Source organism: Sinocyclocheilus grahami, unplaced genomic scaffold (assembly GCF_001515645.1).
Source record: "Sinocyclocheilus grahami isolate Dianchi unplaced genomic scaffold, SAMN03320097.WGS_v1.1 scaffold15.1, whole genome shotgun sequence".
NCBI classification, from domain to species: Eukaryota; Metazoa; Chordata; class Actinopteri; order Cypriniformes; family Cyprinidae; genus Sinocyclocheilus; species Sinocyclocheilus grahami.
The window spans coordinates 893,552-914,143 of NW_015505194.1; the positions used below are offsets into that span (position 1 = coordinate 893,552).

Here is a 20,592-nt window from a genome sequence, read left to right on the forward strand (position 1 = left end):
TAAAACCAAATGAAACACAGGCTTGCCCCTTGAGCCGTCTTTGTGATCATAGCTAGAAAAGCCGCAGTGAATACACATTCTCAAACACGCAAACACCCACAAAAATAAAACAGAATAGGCCTTTTTTTAATCCAGTCCAGATGTGCATAAGAGCGACAAACATTCACATAGAGACGGAGCCAAACACTGATAAAGAAGTTTTCAGCAACTCTCGAGAGCCACAGCAATGTGATGACAACAGCCACTATGAACAAATTCATTATGAGAATATTATTACAGTAAAAAGAGAACCTGTTCTATTATGAGTCTTTGTTAAATTACTCTACATTTCCTGTATTCATCATTGAATCATCCCAACAGTGTCACGCAATACTGTGCATGTGACAACTTTACAGAGGCAAACCTTTGAAACCAATTATTCGCTGAAATCATACAAGCTCTGTCTGCCATTGTAATGGGGTAAATATGGCAGCTGTAGTCTTCCAAATACGTGTTGCTCGTTCAATACATGCTGCTTGCATTTTGTAGACAAACAGGTCCCTGGCACGATAAAGTGAGAACCAAATACAGCAATGATTGAGAACAGATTTGTTGGAGGCATGAGAGCTAGTTTTATTGCTTTACTGAGAAAAAAAACACCCTCTGTTATAACATTTGGAAAAAGAAATCTAGCTTATACTAGCAAACCTGTCTGCTGAAGACTTATGAATAAATAGGTCCCTACTCTATAAATTTGACCAGGTTAACCTAGGACATCAAGGGACACAGTGTTCCAAATTGGAGCTAAAAATATCACGTGTGGCTGATGTCTGTTCAGTGTTGTTTATCTGTTGAGTCGTATTCCAAGAGAGATGCCAAAGAGGGTGTGGAGCAAGAGTTCAACTAAATGAAAATGAGAAATGCTGAATGCAACTGGCTGAAATACTTTTTTTTTCTAGTAATGAATTTGTTTTTTATGGTTTTAGTTCACTTTAACCCTGTTATATACATCACATAAATCATCGGCTTATAAATAAATTAAAGGAACTGGAGCATAATTATAATGGTGAAAGTTTTGAAAAATGAAAAAGTGGGTTTAAAGTCCTTCTTATTTTTATTTAACACCACCCTTCCTTCCTTTTTTTCTCTTTTTCATCTCCATTGTTTAGAGTTGAACGGATGGGATTTGCTGTTATTTGGCACACAACACAAGCCTGTTAATGGGACTATCCGTACCCGAGACACAGATAATGTTGTCCTAAGATACTCCCTGCCACCTAATACTATTACTGCAGGCACACTGCTGTGACGTCTCCATATGTTAGTGGCTGTGACATGCTAATGAGAGTGGTTGTCAAGCTCTTGAATCAGAATGAGCATGTTTATAAGCTATAAATGCTAAGCCGAAATGTGAGGAAATCAAAGTTAGGAGTGATTGTGTACATTTGCTGGACAGCACAGATGACATTGCTACAGTGAGGTCAGCTGTACAACTGGTGTGTGTTTGTGCGGGCCTGTGTATGAACGATGTGATTGGCTAAACAGAGTGGGCTGGGAAGGCCACCACCCTCTGGATCTAAAGTCCTAGAATAAACAAGGTCTTTGAACATGCCACATTATGCAATGTGCACACAACACACACATACTTGGGTAGTCTTACATGCTTAAAATGCTTTGTACTAGTAATGTTTTGGAAACATTCGCTCCAATTATTAGTTCTGTGTAAAACTCTGGAGGGAAAGGAATAAACATTCCCTAAGATTTGCATGCAGTTATGTAATTGTTTCTAGCTGGTTAGTCATGCATGACCTGCACAATTACTTTAATTTGTGTTGAGAAACTCTTATATTGTTGGCTGGGAGGTATGAACCTCTGAAAGAACAGAAGAATAACAGAAGAAGGAGAACAGAAAACACAGAATGTACTTTCAGAGAGAACTGGAGCCCCGCTCCACATGCGGTCCACTACAGTTTTCAGTCAATTCATATACAAACTCTGTCTCACACTCACACTTTGGAATAAGCTGTACACACACAAAAGGAGAGACGTCCTGTGCTGGCCGGAAAATGCACATTTTGGTTGGATGGAATGGAATGTTCTCTTCCTCTCTCCAGCAGTCAAGGCAGCTGGGAATGGGATGAGGCGAGAGTGGGAGGGTGCGGGTCAGTGTGCTTGGACCCTATGTGTGTATGTGTGTGTGTGTGTGTGTGTGCGTTTGTGTGCTTGCATTTGTGCATAAACTGCCTGTCTCTACACCTTTGCTGTGTCAGTGATAGTGTTCATCTAGTCAAGGACATTACTAAAAGAAAATGTTTGTTGATGAGAGGCTTTTTTATATCATCAACAATAATGAAGATGAGATATTTATACAATGTAAATCAGCTGTACAATATATACATTAACATTTAAAGGATGCATTAATTTGATCAAAAGTGACAGGAAAGACCTTCATAATGTTACAAGAGATTTTTCAAATAAATGCTGCTTACTTTTCATCAAAGAATCAATCATAAATATTGTCCATTTTCTGAAAAGACAGAAATTATAACTAAATCTAAATGGTGTAAAATTAACACTGGTTTCAATTTATTTCCAAACTGCTCAAGTGCCCTGTACACCTTCCCTCACAAACTCTCTTAAAATGGGTTTGTCTTTTTCTAACTGTCCTCTACTCTGACCCTTCCTAAAATCATAAACACTAGACTCTGAATGTTTTCTTTTCCTTTTGGTCACAAACATAAAAGCATTTCGACCAAATACTAAGAAAGCCAGTTCTTAGGTTTGCTAAGAAATAAAATCTATTCCTGCGGATTTCTGGAAATGTAACTTTTGTGTACACACTCGCACACACACTGCCCTCCACACTGTATGTCACTGAAAGGCAACCGCAGTGAAATGTTCAGCTGCCAAACCCGTATTCATACATTGGCCCTGACTTGAGTTACTGAAGTAAGTGTGTGCTCCTGCTGCTGAAATAATGCTGGGTATGTGTGTGATGAGGGGGGGAAAGTGGGAAGAGGGGAGTAGGGAGTGGAGGGTGGACTTCATGGAAGGACTTTATGGGTCCTTATAAAGATGTGAATTGTGTTTTGTTATGTGGCATGGTGTGTGAACTCCAATGAGAGAAAGAGATTAGTTGCTCTTCGCTGGCTTTCAAGCTTTCAAAGGAACTGCATTCACATGTAAAAATTAGACATATGCTATTGGGTTGGTTGATATATGTGACCCTGGACCACAAAACCAGTCATAAGGGTCATTTTTTCGAAATTGATGTATGGTTTGTTAGGATAGGACAATATTTGGCCGAGATACAGCTGTTTGAAAATCTGGAATCCGAGGGTGCAAAAAAAATCTAAATATTGAGAAAATCGCCTTTAAAGTTGTCCAAATGAAGTTCTTAGCAATGCATATTACTCCATAAAATGCATTGCTGTTCTGTTGTAAGTAATCTTAAAGATTCCTAAATGCATAATAAAGTGCTTTTGCTTTCGCCTAGAAACACACAGCGTCTCCCTGGCATGGCTGCTTCAACACTAACTGCGGTTACTGAAACCACGCCTTCTTTCTTTGCGTGAACATTTGAGCGGCATTATGCAAATCTTCCCACATAGTGAGGTAGATATGTGGGGGCATGTTCGAACGAGCCGTTTTAGGAGGGTGTGGCTGACTTAACTTTTGTAAAGAATATCTCTTTGGATTTGAGACTTTAGTCTTTGCAAATTTACAGATCTTCTTTATGCACCAAGAGCTTGTAACACTCCAAAGAGAAAGGAAAAAATTAAATCGCATCATATGACACCTTTAAGATATATGATAAATAATGTCAAAGGGTAAAAAAAATATATATCCTTTTTTTTTTTCTTCTTTTTTTATCCAACATTTATTGTATACAATATTTATTTATTTTAGCTATTGCCCAGCCATGGTCTCAACATCAAAATGATGACAAACCTACAGTTAGATTCTCTCAATATTTAAAATGTCCTCTTAATCAATATAATTTTCTCCAGTCTAACTCTTTCGTAAGGGTTGGCAGGTTTATATCCCTGTGGTTTTGGTTTGGTTGATTTGTAGGCAAGTGTCTGCTGGTTACAGGTTTGTATAGTCACTGGCTTGCTGACATCACAAAAATGACCAGTCAGAGCGTAATAACATTCAAAGAGAGCACCAGATAACTAAAACACATCTCTCAGAAGAAGAATGTGAGCGAAGCCAGTTGCGTGTGTGTGCATTGCGTATTTGCTGACATTGATGGATTGTTACCACATGTTGCTGATGGACAAAAAGGTCTCTGTGTTCCAGAGAGATTCAGTATGCAGCTGGGTGCTCAGTTAACAGCCTCCCCAACACACACGTGTGCAGAGAGATCATACACATCATACTGACTATACATTTACACAAAATGGCTTAAATTTAAACACAACAGGTGAAAATTGATATTGTTTTGGATTTTGTAATTTTTTTAGCATTAAAAGGACAGAAAAACTGTTAGTGTCCCATTAGTTTCAGGCTGAAAGGATGAGCTTTGTAGATTAAAGTGTGGGTATGTGTTTTCTGACCGAGAGGATAATTATGGGGTTTACAGGGTGTGTGCACTGCACTTGTGCTTCTTATAGTTTGTATGTGGCACATAGTAAGTGAGCATTTTAGTGAAAGTATACTGATAGGTTACGTTTGAGCTGGGGGCTTCCTGCACAAATATCTCATGTAGGAGGATATAAATCCAAACCCTTTTCTTTTTCTTCAAGCTGTATTATATTTTATGGTAGCACAAGTGCAGTAGAATTGCTGTGAGTCGGCTCTGAAAAGTGTTAACCACAAAGACACTGATACTCTGACAATCAAAACACACACACAAACACTCAGTAAACACTTATTAAGGTCCTCTCCTGAGGGCCTTGCCTAGAACAGGATTACGCAGTAAGGAAAAGTTAAAAGAAGCAGTTAAAATAAGATAGATATATGCATGGAAAGAAAGGAGAAAATGTACTGTATTTGGTGTAACTGGCACAAGTTTGTTATTGGTGTCAGTGCCACAAGTTTGTTTAGAGCTGCCAAGCAAGTGGAGGAAGAAAATGAATCGGTTTTAATGACTTCATTCACAACACGCTGCTCCATTGAGGTTTTAGTCATACCCTTCCGCCTCTTTTCCCTCACACACACAAACATTATGTCATTAATCTCTAGAGAAACTTGGCACTGTAAACACCGGTATCCATGGTATCGCTCTTCATAGCTCAACACACATCTTGTGAGTCATGAGACGGGTAGTTCAGTTGAGAAATGTGCTCATCAACGTGAACTAAGCTCTTTATGTCTGATAGTTATAAATAATAAGGCACAGTATATTTTAGAACATATATGATAATTGAAATATTTAGCATTTATTGAGGTCTATATATACCAGTGCATCCTTTGCATTATTGAAGGAAAAAAGAGAATATTTTAGAAATGTAACCTCTCTGTTCTGCCAAGGTGACCAGCTGTAATATGTTTCCTCTGCTAAGTTTCTATAGTTACACAGCACATTGTGCTTTCTCAGCCTCTCGAGATCACATTGTACGTGTGGCATCTATTTTCCACTTGTTTCCTATTCATTAGTTCTGAAAAGTACCTGTTCTTCAGATATCATAAATTAGGTTGGTGCATCATGATGGTGTCTTGTACAGGTGCATCTCAATAAATTAGAATGTCATGGAAATGTTCATTTATTTCAGTAATTCAACTCAAATTGTGAAACTCGTGTATTAAATAAATTCAATGCACACAGACTGAAGTAGTTTAAGTCTTTGGTTCTTTTAATTGTGATGATTTTGGCTCACATTTAACAAAAACCCACCAATTCACTATCTCAACAAATGAGAATATGGTGACATGCCAATCAGCTAATCAACTCAAAACACCTGCAAAGGTTTCCTGAGCCTTCAAAATGGCCTCTCAGTTTGGTTCACTAGGCTACACAATAATGGGGAAGACTGCTGATCTGACAGTTGTCCACAAACATAAATGGCATAAAGTTAGACGGACGGATGGACTGACAGACAGACAGACAGACAGATAGATAGAGTCAGGACATCTAGATCAATCTATCTAGATGTCCTGCCACAATTAAGATACATGTTATGTTCAAAAACTCCTGAAAATTAATCATTACAAAATTTAATTTATCAAGTGATTATTTCCTGAATCATGTGATGGTATGATTAATAACCACCCGTTGTTCTCTGCTCTCTGTCTGCTTTCTTTCTAGAACTCCATCCGGCATAACCTGTCCTTGCATAGCCGTTTTATCCGTGTACAGAATGAGGGGACTGGAAAGAGCTCATGGTGGATGATCAATCCTGAAGGGGGGCGGGGAGGTAAAGCGCCAAGGCGACGTGCAGTCTCCATGGACAATGGTAACAAATACACCAAGACTGCACGTGGGCGTGCAGCCAAGAAAAAGGCAGCGCTGCAGGCTGCTCAAGAGGGTTCACTGGAGAACGTATCTACTGGTGGTCTGTCCAAGTGGCCAGGAAGTCCCACTTCCCGGAGCAGCGATGAATTGGAATCCTGTTGGACTGACTTCCGCTCACGAACTAACTCCAATGCTAGCACCCTGAGTGGACGCTTGTCACCTATCTTGGCCAATCCAGAGCTTGATGATGTTCCAGATGGCCCACCCCTGTCTCCAATGCTCTACTCTAGCCCCAGCAGACTTTCTCCTCCCTCATCGTCCTCATCAAACTCCAAAACATGCCCCGCTGAGCTTCCAGGGCTAGCTGACTTGACTGGCACAATGAATCTCAATGAGGCTGACAACCTAATGGTCGATCTGTTGGACAACATCGCCACACAAGTGCAGGTAGTTCAAGGGTCTTCTGCATTCAGTTTTGGCTCCAAGAGCACCACATCACCCCCAAGCTCCTCTTCATCCCAAACTGTGAGCAACAACACCGGAGGATTCAGTAACACCATTTTTGGGCCTTCAGCAGGAGGCCTACGTCAGACGCCCATGCAGACCATCCAGGAAAACAAGCAAACATCGTTCTCTAGTGTTTCTTGTTTTGGGAACTCGCTTCAGGAGCTGCTGAACTCTGATTCTCTGGTTATGCACAGTCATAGTGACGTCATGATGACACAGTCAGACCCACTCATATCACAGGCCAGCGCTGCTGTCACCTCGCAAAACTCCCGTCTTCGCAATGGCCTCATGCTACGTAATGATCCTATGATGTCATCCTTCAGTTCTGTGCTCAATGGGCGAAGCAGCCACCTCCAGAACAAGCAACTGGGGTCCAATGTCCAGGGTTCTTTGTGTTCCCTCTCCAACAACAGGGCGCAAAGTCTAGCTAACAATGCTAATAATTTAGTCTCTGCAAAACAGCACCTCCAGCCACAGCCCTCCATGTTGATGACCGAGACTTCGCTTTACTCTGGCCTGAATGGAAGTAACGGAGTGGGGATCTGCCATCCCTCAGGAACAGATCGTTTTCCATCAGACTTGGACCTGGACATGTTTAACGGCAGTCTGGATTGCGATGTGGATTCCATAATTCGCTCAGAACTAATGGACTCTGATGGATTGGATTTTAACTTTGACGCATTGGTGCAAAGCGCTGTTAGTTTGAATCCTGTGGGAAACTTCACCGGGACGAAGCAATCCAATCAAAGTTGGGTGCCTGGCTGATGGCAGTCACTTAGGTAGGCCAAAATATACAGTCATACAGTAGCTGTCCTTGTCATGGAGAAACAAAAAGGCAATTTGACAAACAAATTTCAGTTTGATTAGGAAAGAAAAATTTTAATAGGGGCCATTCAAACAGGACAAAGTTTTTGTGTTTAAAAAGGCAGGATGCAGCACTGTGGAATGGAAAAAAGGTCTAGAGACACTGTTTTTTAAACTTCTTTCAACTTGAGCACTGCGTTTTTTGGAACGCTTTGTAATGCGTGAGATGCTGCAAAGACCCGAGACACAAACATATCGGTCAAAGCTGTCTGTGTGTACCACATGTTTACATAGAAAAACCAAATGGAAAAGCAGTGCAATAGAAAGCAAAATCACTTTTTGTTTGAATGACCCCTTATACTGTATAGGATGTGTTTTGTTTTTCTTATTACATTTATTATTACAGAGCATTACTTTTCTTTATCTCTATCTAGGCTCAGAACTGCAGAGAAAACAACAAACAATAGAATAACAACTACAAAGAAATATCCAGCACAAAAAACATCCAACAGTCTTGAAGTATCCTTTGCCAAGTTTGCTGTCTGCGGCAAGCACTCTCTAGTGTTTCTTGTTTTGGGAACTCGCTTCAGGAGCTGCTGAACTCTGATTCTCTGGTTATGCACAGTCATAGTGACGTCATGATGACACAGTCAGACCCACTCATATCACAGGCCAGCGCTGCTGTCACCTCGCAAAACTCCCGTCTTCGCAATGGCCTCATGCTACGTAATGATCCTATGATGTCATCCTTCAGTTCTGTGCTCAATGGGCGAAGCAGCCACCTCCAGAACAAGCAACTGGGGTCCAATGTCCAGGGTTCTTTGTGTTCCCTCTCCAACAACAGGGCGCAAAGTCTAGCTAACAATGCTAATAATTTAGTCTCTGCAAAACAGCACCTCCAGCCACAGCCCTCCATGTTGATGACCGAGACTTCGCTTTACTCTGGCCTGAATGGAAGTAACGGAGTGGGGATCTGCCATCCCTCAGGAACAGATCGTTTTCCATCAGACTTGGACCTGGACATGTTTAATGGCAGTCTGGATTGCGATGTGGATTCCATAATTCGCTCAGAACTAATGGACTCTGATGGATTGGATTTTAACTTTGACGCATTGGTGCAAAGCGCTGTTAGTTTGAATCCTGTGGGAAACTTCACCGGGACGAAGCAATCCAATCAAAGTTGGGTGCCTGGCTGATGGCAGTCACTTAGGTAGGCCAAAATATACAGTCATACAGTAGCTGTCCTTGTCATGGAGAAACAAAAAGGCAATTTGACAAACAAATTTCAGTTTGATTAGGAAAGAAAAATTTTAATAGGGGCCATTCAAACAGGACAAAGTTTTTGTGTTTAAAAAGGCAGGATGCAGCACTGTGGAATGGAAAAAAGGTCTAGAGACACTGTTTTTTAAACTTCTTTCAACTTGAGCACTGCGTTTTTTGGAACGCTTTGTAATGCGTGAGATGCTGCAAAGACCCGAGACACAAACATATCGGTCAAAGCTGTCTGTGTGTACCACATGTTTACATAGAAAAACCAAATGGAAAAGCAGTGCAATAGAAAGCAAAATCACTTTTTGTTTGAATGACCCCTTATACTGTATAGGATGTGTTTTGTTTTTCTTATTACATTTATTATTACAGAGCATTACTTTTCTTTATCTCTATCTAGGCTCAGAACTGCAGAGAAAACAACAAACAATAGAATAACAACTACAAAGAAATATCCAGCACAAAAAACATCCAACAGTCTTGAAGTATCCTTTGCCAAGTTTGCTGTCTGCGGCAAGCACTGGATGATATGCCTGTTTACAGGTCCATCTGACTACAACATCCAGATGATGTTGATGATGATGTTTACCTTCAGTTCAGCAGGCCGAGACTATAACAAAAGACTGCCCATTGGAGAAACAAACAAACAAACAAACAAACAGCGAACTTGCAGATCATTATGCAACATTATAAAATGTTCAAAATTATCCCTTTGTTGCAAGAGGCCTGTTGTAGCTTTTCTATCATAAACAGTTTCCTTGTTTGGGGTCTCTCTCTGTTTTCCCTAACATTTTTGTTAAATGATTGGCTATTTCTGTCATCCTCTAAGCACTAACTGTGTAGTCATTGATTTATATAGAGGTGGAGAGTTAACCTGGAAAATTACAGAGCTCAGGTGGAGCAATATAGCTTGACACAGTGCACTTCAACAATTGCTTTCATTTTTAATTCACTGTTACCATACAGTAGTTAGTTCCCAATCTGAAATATAGTTGCCTCATAATAATACTGAAGTAATACATTTTTGTGATTGAATATAACCATACAAGGAGTAATTAATTTGTGTGTACTGTCTGTAACTGTACAAAAAAATGGTAAAATCGAAAGCTTAGCAGGTGGAGGCGTCTTATTTAGCCAGCAAAGTTATGTTTGGACTTCTTGCATATAAATGTAGCCAAATGTAATGAATAAGTAAATATTAACTTGCATTGTGGACATTTCCATGCCATACCAGGTGCTAAATGATCAGTGTTGAGCCCTGTCCTATTATTAAGGCCATATGTGTTTCCCTGGCCATGAGGACATAGTATAATTGATTAGCATTAGCATCATGGCAGCATTCAATGATGGATAGGCCTTTCCTCTGGAAGCCATCTTTACTGAGCAAAAACAATAAGCTATCTTTTATATATTTGCCAAATTACTTGAAAATGTAGGAGATGCTGGCAGCCAAAATCACAAAACACACACAGTGAAATTTGGGGACTTTTCTGTCCCTGTATGCAAAATGCATCACTATTGCTCAGGGGAGAGTGGGGTCTCCATTACAACATCAGGGCCTCATCTTGAATTAATCGCAACCTGGCTGTACACAATTTCATAAATGTTTTATGGACATTTGAACATGAACAACAGTCTTCTGAATTAAGAAGATGAAGCAACAGGAGTCCATTCTGTGTTATTGTCAGTTTCTTGATGTCTTTATGGGGGGGTTTGTCACTTTATGAAACTTTTTTGTTTGTTTGTTCAGTTGTGCTCAACTATTATCACAAATCATGTACAAATCCTAATGTTCTGTGTTTCTGTCCATTGGAGAGGGTTACTCTTCAGTGCATATGTCCATGTATGCATGCGTGTAAATGTACATATGCATCGTGTGCAATGCATATATATGTATACATCCTGCTATACTTATGAAATGTTTGACACACCTGCTTTACTCCAAGATTGCACACCCTAAAGCTTTTGTCAAACTTAAACTCAAATAGTAACTAATGATATCCAGTACGAAATGAATTGGTAAATTGCCCATACAAGACATCTGAACCTTGTAAATTTTTTCAGAGACAATATTTTTACCATCTCAAAAACTGCCTTGCATGTATTCTTACACCTCTTTCATTAGAAAAAGAAATAAACACCTTAAAATTCTTGTTTTTCCAGATGACTGACACAGGTACCTGTCTTGCCATTAACAACCAGTTGAGCATCCTCAAACAATACAGGTTTTATTTACTACACCCGTCATGATAATCAGCAAATACCACTATTTCCACATTTTACCACCTTGTTCGTAGCCTTCCTCCCTCACCTCCTTCTGCTTATTACCGTTGCTCTATTACTTCTTATCTTATAGTCATATGGCTTCTCTACTAGATGTTTGTGAGTATTTTTCCTGTGTACTCCATTTTGAATTGTAATCTAGTTTGTATAAGAAATGGTGCGCATGTAAATAAAGCTTGTTTGAGCTATATGACTCTTCTGTTGTTCAATCCATTTAAACTTTTAACAAGTCTCAACAAGATGGCTTTCCATATTTTGTGGCTTTCATTTAAAATTCACTTCCCTTTTGCTTATTTTCAGTGACCTCTTAAAACAGCTGTCAATTTGGCAGAATATTATAATCTTTGAAAACGAATACATTTCGTCCCCTTAGAATTATAAGGTTCTATCTGACATTTTTGTCAAAATTGAGTTATTCACATATTCTTATTCTGTGACAACTTATTTACATCATGTGATGTTTTTTTTTAAGTTGTGTACATTTTTTCAGACTTTTTATTTAGAAAACAAAAAGGTTATATCTATAAAGTATATGGAATGCAAAAACTTTGAAGCTCAAAATCTCTCAGAATGCAGATAGAATCTTATTATTCTGAGGTGGCGATTTGTCAAATGTTACATTGAACCATTCCCTTTTAAAGTTATGGTGCACTGACTATATATAAAGCTGAGTCATTTAAACCTGATTAATTGGACTTTGGTACACCTTAATGTACTCCCAAAGTGTCAGGTACCAGGTTTAATGTCAATAAAAATGTTTAATTTATTTTTTATTGTATCTCTTCTCTACATACTAATATAAGAGTTCACAAACAGCTTATATGTACAAGTGACATAAAACGCTCAAAAGGCAATAGGGAGTGTTGACTGTCCCTCCCTGACAGAGCCATAAGAAATGTCTAGAATCCCCCACCTGTCCTATTGAAACACAGATGCACTCACACCCAAAGGTCAAGGATTGTTACATAACTCTTAAGGACAATTCTGTTTTGCCAATACTGTGGATCAGAGGTTTGTGTATGTACGTGTGTATTCAAGGTGTGATGTTTGCTGTGGGAGCAATATGCTCAGAAAACAAATCTGACTTCAAAGTTAAAAGGTCTCCATCAAAATTCATAGAATTAAAATAAATCTTGTTTTAAGACCAGTGTTGTTATTGTTAACTAAAGATAAAAATAAAACTACTAAAAATGTTTGCGGGAATTGAAATAAAATAAAATATAAATATTGGATAAAAAATAAAAAAAGAGGAAATCCTGCCTTAGAAAATAAGTGAAATTTTTTTTTTTTTACGTACTAAAGTTGTAGAAGCACTAAAATTACAAAAGTTAAAATAAATTAACAAGCTAAATAGAAATATAACAAAAAAAGTACTATAATAATACAAATAGTACTAAAACAACACCAAATAACAATGCATGCCATGGAGTCAGTGTGCTTTGAAGAATAAAATTAGGCCACATCATTTAGTGATTAATTAGGTCAAAATGAGCCTTAATACCACAGCATCATGCTTTATGATATTTCTGTCCCACTCACGTGTGAGTATATCAATAGATCTCTGATTACAGATAAGTAACAGTATTTAGGTGTGTATAGCATGAGGTATTTTATAATGGTGCATTTGTGTGTAAACAACAAATAATGTGCTATAAATAGGCTAATGGATGATTATATTGTGTATCATGGGCGTAACACGAATGCCTTCACCTCTGACTCCTCAGGTGAGACCAAACCTGTCATTGCTGCGGTCTGGTTGGTCAAAAGCTGCATGAGGAGAGATTGATGACATGGGGATCTGAGAACTGGGCTGTGGTGTGGTGATGTCACTGCTGAAGGGATAGTGTGACATGGTAAATGAGCGACAGAGAAACAAAAAGAGAGAGAGCCTGTGTGTGAGGGATCTCAGGTTCACTATCCATTAGGCAGTAGAATACAATCTGCCTCAATGAAGTGTGCTGTACAGCATTCTGGGATTTGTAACTGAAAACACCATCAGGCCTTGTCACACACTACACGTACAGTACACCAGCAGGACATAGACATGCATACACTCAGCATTTGAGTCAATTTGTGATTAGTAAACATGACTTGCTTTTCTTCTTTAGAGCTTATTTTAGCGCATCGTGTGTTTCAAAGCATTAAACACAGGTCTATGCTGACTGGCAGTTTCTTCCATTTGGAAGAAAAGTGCTGAGCAAATTACTACAAGGGGGAAAAGGGTTTGTACTATGCAATATTGCAGAAGATAAAGATTACATCTGTGCATTAACCCAATTTAAAGCACTGCCGCTAATTACTGTCAGGCTTCAAATGAATGCTGAACAATTTTTTTCTATTATTATGCATTATTTGTTTTGTGAGAACTATGATAGAGTTGTGAAATAAAGGGTATAGATATTTAGCTTTTATTCACTGAATATCAGTTACCCTGTTAAAGGGCTGCACGCCACATCCATACAATATATGTGTAAGGAACACTTCTGATTGGCGATCAGCCTAATTTTACAGGCCTTCATTGAGACCACTAATTTGAAAAGTTAACTGACTAATTAATTTTTAAAATCTGTCCTTAATTTCTCTAATATAATTTCTTTAAAATCAATATTTTTTTTCTAATTAAAAAAAATGTTTTTAATAAAAACTCATTGATAAAATATACTTTATGGGGATAAACAATGTGGCATTTTAGCTTTCTGTTTTTCTTCTGATCCCCTTTTTCTCTACATAAAGTATTAAGAACGCAGAATCTTATTTTGGAACTTTGAAAAATATGTAATTAAATAATAATGTAGATAAATAAGATGAATAATAATAATAATTTTCCCTAATTTCCTTCTTTTTCTCTATAATTTCCCCTAAAATCCTCAATTTAGAGGCATCAACAGAGTTCACTTTGTGCTCTGCACTCCAGATGAAGATACAAGAAAATCTGTACGAGATGCTGTGCACGCACACAGACCCATATAGATTCATTCAACATTTGCTGGAAATGTAGAACATCAGAAAGATAAGTGTTCCCAGAATAAAAATTTCAGAGTTTAAATACTGTACCGGTTTGTGTAGATTAAATAAAAAGAAAAATAGACAACTCTGGGTCTGTATGGGAGAGATAAAGCAAGAAGAGAACAAGGTGGAGGAAATGGAGAGACAGTCATTAGGCAGCAGATGAATGGACAGGGAAATGTACAGTGCTGTGATCAGGGAGAACCTGAAATCAACGCAGACAGAGAAATCCTTAAGTGAAGGACACATGAATCTACTCAATCAGCTGCACATTACCTCGCTCTTTTCAACCAACAGAAGCCTGATCTAATTGCACAGCATAAGATCCTGTGAATCTGTGGTAATTCTATCTTCAGTCACTGGTAGCCTCATTTAGCAACTGTATCTAGTACACTTGAACCAGTCACAGGGAATTAAATCCCTGTTTAGTATGTCTCCTCATTTAGTGCCGCATCTCACACAGAAGTAAAGAACAATTTATAGCCTACATCATATTCATAATCAACATTTGTGTTTGCTTTTCTGAAAAAAAATAATGTAAAAAGGTGAAAAGGTCAAGTCTGTATTATGTCATGTAAAGCCATTTACAGTATATGGGTCCAAAATTGAGACGCCAAGGAATTATTTATGTTTTTTTCTTGCATTTAAGAATAGTGATCTGAGAACCTGCACCTGTCACATGTTATTTTATTTGTCACGTTTTTGTTTTGGTGGCTTAAAGTGTTTTTCACAACACTGTGTTTTTTTTAAGTCGTATGTTTGCCATTTTTCACCGTTGTTGGATAGGACAGGACTGGATAGGAGAGCAGGAAACAGGACTGTGAACAGACTATGAGCCAGGATTCAAACTCAGGTCACATGAGGTGCAAATTCACAATAGGTCACACATGACTCAGACGAGTACACTGAGTACTGTGGAATAAAATCTGAAACAACCTAGATAAACTTCTGACTGTAATGTTTTGTGTGTCTTGGATTTTGATTCAAATTATGCAAGTCACTTGCATCAGTGAGTGTCAGATTATCATTCTTACATTTCGTCTTGCCGTTCCTAATTATTTACCATCCAAGTTGCAAGCATTTAATTCTAGATCATCCATGTATATTAAAAAAAAACATCTCTCAAACACACAAATGCACACCTGTGTTTCCCTCTCATGTCAGGGACAGAGAGGGAAACATCTAGCACTTGATACTGTTCTAATGACCAACAAAGATTTGTGATCCTTTTCTCCTATTCCTTTCATCTCAGTGTCCATTCTCTCTCTTATGAACCATCCCTTTCTTTTATTACAATCTCTCTATGTCACTGAAACAGAATATATGAGTCCCTGTGCTTTGCGAGACAATAGAGTGATAATCTACTGTATACACATTCCATGCCCTTAGTGATTTCTGACATGATTACTAAAAAAATGGACCAAAGTCATGATTTATTAGCACCATTATGTGCATCTCTCACATAACTAGACATATTCACCCTGAACCTTCTCACAAAGACACACACACCAGCCATCCAACAACACATCTCTTTGTTTCCCAGGCCAGATGAGAGCTGTAGATTCTATTCATTATAGGGCATACAGACCCACGGACATGAGCTTGGGAATAAAATCACAAAGTAATGTACTGTAGAAGGGGCTGGGGGGGGGGGGGGGGGGGGAGAGAGTGGGGTGGATAGATAGAGCACATTTATGACAGTCCTTAGGGAACCTTCTAATCAGCAGTGAAGGGAGAAATAGGTCTGTACCTACATAAATCTTGGGACAGGGGAGAGGGGGAAGGCAAACAGTAATGTAGCAACCCACAAACACAAGAAACAAAGACAAAGAGTCCCATTGTGTTCACACCCAATGAAATCCTCAAATAAACTTCATAGAATCATATCTAAAGAAAGATAAGTATTAAAGAAAAGTCCTTTACCATACTATGAGTGTATCTGTTGGATGACTACATTTATACTGTAAATGCATGTTAGGTGACATCTCTGCATCATATCAACTGCCATTATGATTGCAGTAATTAAGCTCTAACGAATGTTAGCTGTGCCAACATTCCATGTCTTAAACTATCTAGCAGCATTGTTAGTGTGTATTAGTCTGATTACACCTTTACATTATGTTCAAGTAGGTGTAGATAAAATGGAACTTTTTTTTGGCTCAGGGTGTGTGACAATATTGTCCTGCACATCCCCAGAATCGTGTCAGAGGTTTGTCGAGAGGTTTGTCACAGTGACAAAAGACACAATGTAGATACTATCATCCAGGGTCGGAAATTAATGAGGGTTTGGGGTAAAAATGACACCACAATTTAAGATATTGGTCCAAAAATTCCTCTGTATAAATTCTTGTTTTTTTTTTTAACATATGATGTCCTTCAGCAATATCACATGAGCATGAGTGTTGTTTGCCCTGAATATTAGCTTGACTGCAAATGTGATACTGATTTTATACGAAAGTTCAATAAACAAGAAGTTAATATGAAGTTACTTACATTTTAGGCACATTATTGTCAAAATTGTCTGTTTTACCAACAAGATATTCCAAACAATGATGCAACAGAACCACTGCATGACTTGAATGACACATACTGGTGTTTTGTTACTGAATAAATCTACATTTTTGAACCAATCAGTTGAGTAAATGATTCAATAAGGATAATGAACTGGTAGAATGAATGACTCAGTGACTCACTCATAAATACAGTGACTTGCTGCCACCTTCTGGCGGTTTTGATTTTATACACAAATGTATCATAATTTTTTATTTAATTTTATATTTAAACAAATCTCATTGTATTATTTATGCAATTGTAATCACAGTGTAAATGCATTCATGCCTCTGCGATCATCACTACATTCTACCTCACATTCTATTCCATAATCCATCACCTACCTTACCTTAAGTGGACCTTGATGAAATAGGGTGGACCTCAGAGCCTACTCTCAAGTAGGCCTACATCATTTTAAAATATGTGAGATAAAAATAGGGAAGCTAATTTCGACAGCTAAAAACGGCATTATCAGTTTTTGGTTGAAATAGAAAAAGGACAAAAATATAAGCTAAAAATATATATAAACATATAAATAAAACTGTGATTTCACTTGAAAATGCGATCTGTTAAGCATCATACATTCCTGATTCAGAGAAGCCCAAACACAACATAACAAAACGTGTAGATCTAGAGATAATCCTCACAGAGTGACATTACATGCTTCTTTGCTAAAGCTAGAACACCCGGGATCACGTTGTGATGACGATGATGATGATGATGATGCGATGTTTTGCAAAGTCATTTAAAAATGTCAGAACGTTCAACCAATAGAAACTGGATCTCAGGTATGGTGGGTGGGTATAGTGGGTAGGGACGATGAGTAATAGGGGACTGTTATACAGCCAGAGCATGCTTGGATTGGATGGAATGCTCAGATTGACAGCCATTGCATTTACCATTTGCCATAGAATAGAAGCTCACAAATGGAAGCTCAGCGTTTATCCACCAGAAACGTATTACTTATTCTTTTACTCCGACTGGATTCGTCTGAAAGAAGAAAGTCATATACACCTAGGATGCCTCGGGGGTGAGTAAAATGCAGCCTAATTTTCATTTTTGGGTGAACTAACCCTTTAAAAGTGGAGGACCTCAATTACCAAATTAAAGTCGGCATGAAGCTGATTGTCTTTTCTTGCCTATTGTTTTCTTTACAAGGGTGGGGATATGTTTTAAAAACATTAATTTTACAAAAATAATGATGTGCACAAATAAATAAAAAAATCGAAACAAATATAAAAAAATATATATATTAAAGTTAAATATTAAATAATAAATAAACATAAAAAAAATAAGAATTGTCAATTTTGATTTCATGGTCACTTTAACCTCAATTAAACATAGCACATTTTCTGTTAATCTTACTTTGGGTTAAAGGGGTCATATGATGCGATTTCAAGTTTTCCTTTCTCTTTAGAGTGTTACAAGCTCTTGGTGCATAAAGAAGATTTGCAAAGACTAAAGTCTCAAATCCAAAGAGATATTCTTTATAAAAGTTAAGAGTCAGCCACGCCTACCTAAAACGGCTCGTTCTAACACGCCCCCACATATCTACGTCACTATGTGGAAATATTAGCATAATGCCGCCCAAATGTGCACGCAAAGAAAGAAGGCGTGGTTTCAGGAACAGCAGTAGTGTTGATGCAGTCATGTCAGGGAGACACTGTGTTTCAGTGCGAAAGCAAAAGCACTTTATTTGGCCTTCCGGAAGTAGATACAATTAGGAATCATTGGTTAAGATTGATTTACAACAGAACAACACAACCCAGATGTTCGAATTTGTGCAACGCATTTTATGGACAACAGTTTTTTGAACCTAGAAGAGTACAAGGCTGGCTGTGCACAAAGGCTATTTCTAAAAAAACAAAAACAAAAAGGTCAATTCAGACTTTGCTATGACAATCTGGCGCTTCTGAATGAGTGACTATAAGTATGTTTTGTTATTAGTTTAAGTATTTGCTATTGACTGTTCAAATGCTTTTCTTTACAAGGGTGGGGATATGTTTTAAAAACATTAATTTTACAAAAATAATGATGTGCACAAATAAATAAAAAAATCGAAACAAATATAAAAAAATATATATATTAAAGTTAAATATTAAATAATAAATAAACATAAAAAAAATAAGAATTGTCAATTTTGATTTCATGGTCACTTTAACCTCAATTAAACATAGCACATTTTCTGTTAATCTTACTTTGGGTTAAAGGGGTCATATGATGCGATTTCAAGTTTTCCTTTCTCTTTAGAGTGTTACAAGCTCTTGGTGCATAAAGAAGATTTGCAAAGACTAAAGTCTCAAATCCAAAGAGATATTCTTTATAAAAGTTAAGAGTCAGCCACGCCTACCTAAAACGGCTCGTTCTAACACGCCCCCACATGTCTACGTCACTATGTGGAAATAGTAGCATAATGCCACCCAAATGTTCACGCAAAAAAGAAAGAAGGCGTGGTTTCAGGAACAGCAGTAGTGTTGATGCAGTCATGTCAGGGAGACACTGTGTTTCAGTGCGAAAGCAAAAGCACTTTATTTGGCCTTCCGGAAGTAGATACAATTAGGAATCATTGGTTAAGATTGATTTACAACAGAACAACACAACCCAGATGTTCGAATTTGTGCAACGCATTTTATGGACAACAGTTTTTTGAACCTAGAAGAGTACAAGGCTGGCTGTGCACAAAGGCTATTTCTAAAAAAACAAAAAGGGTCAATTCCAACTTTGCTATGACAATCTGGTGCTTCTGAATCAGCGACTGTAAGTATGTTTTGTTATCAGTTTAAGTATTTGCTATTGACTGTTCAAATGCGGAGTTTTGCGCAGCGCAGAGTAACGCGTCGTGTGTGTGTAAGTGTGAGGGAAATCACAATGCACTGGGTCAGCTGGCCAATCAGAGCAGACTGCGCTTGTCAAAGGAGGGGGCTTTATTGAAAACGACGCGCTTGAGAGAGGCGTGGGCATAGAGGACCTACAATAATGTACAGTATTTGAAAAATAATGTGTTTTTTGAACATTAAAGCATGTCAACATATTCTGTTACACCAAATACACAAAATAATGATCTTTAAAATAGCATCATATGACCCCTTTAAGTCGCATTGCTTAACCTCCTTGTCATACATTTGCCTTTTCCTTATCACCAGGTGAGGGAGTGAATGTGTGCCCAAAGACTGCCCATAAGGAAGTGGCTGTCAAAGAGACAGCAGCCAAAAAATGATGGTCCTTGCAAAGCAAACCAATTTACCTCAGTGACGTAAAAGAAGAGCAACCACCGTCAGTGGTGTAGTTTGTGCGTATGTGTCAAGGTTCACAAGATAATTAAATTTACACCGTTCATGCAGCCCTCTAAATACAGATTTGTGCATCTCATGCAAGCGTTATCTAAAATATGACAAGCTGAAAAATGCAGTATGCATGACATAATGTTATCAAGATTGCCATCCTTGGCACCACACTCCCCTAGTGACAATGAAAGAGGGCAACCATATCCATGCAGCTATTGGCCAATGAGCACTCTCGTACTAACTCCTTATTGGCTAGCTCCTCCAATCACATTACACCAATGAGACTTCTTGTATCCATGAGAATGAAGCTTGTAGAGCTATTTAAATCTAACCACTGAGCCAAAAGATGGCTCATATGTGCATTTTACTTTATGAGGAACAGAGAAACAGTAAGTTTGGGTTTGTACATATAGTGCTGGACAACTCATATCAGTCTTACTTGTGAATAATATTATTGGTAGTCTACATCAGCAACTCAATTACATCTTTGATGTCATCTAATAAATCAATTTA

The 20,592-nt window shown here is 38.1% G+C and overlaps 1 protein-coding gene and 1 long non-coding RNA gene across 3 annotated transcripts in view; both read left to right on the forward strand.

The window, feature by feature from the left end:
* The window catches only part of LOC107601425 (forkhead box protein O3-like), a 29,158-nt gene extending 20,969 nt beyond the window's left edge, over positions 1-8,189 (forward strand). For both annotated transcript variants that reach the window (XM_016293594.1, XM_016293604.1), the window contains exons 3-4: positions 6,230-7,662; positions 8,122-8,189. In XM_016293594.1, the coding sequence (XP_016149080.1) occupies positions 6,230-7,648 (1,419 nt within the window). In that variant the 3' untranslated portion in view covers positions 7,649-7,662; positions 8,122-8,189. The remainder of the gene's footprint in view (positions 1-6,229; positions 7,663-8,121) is intronic.
* Positions 8,190-8,248: 59 nt separating this feature from the next.
* LOC107601463 (uncharacterized) lies at positions 8,249-11,430 on the forward strand. Its single transcript, XR_001610934.1, has 2 exons — positions 8,249-8,897; positions 9,357-11,430. It is a non-coding gene; the product is annotated as an uncharacterized lncRNA (long non-coding RNA).
* The last annotated feature ends 9,162 nt before the right edge of the window (positions 11,431-20,592 follow it).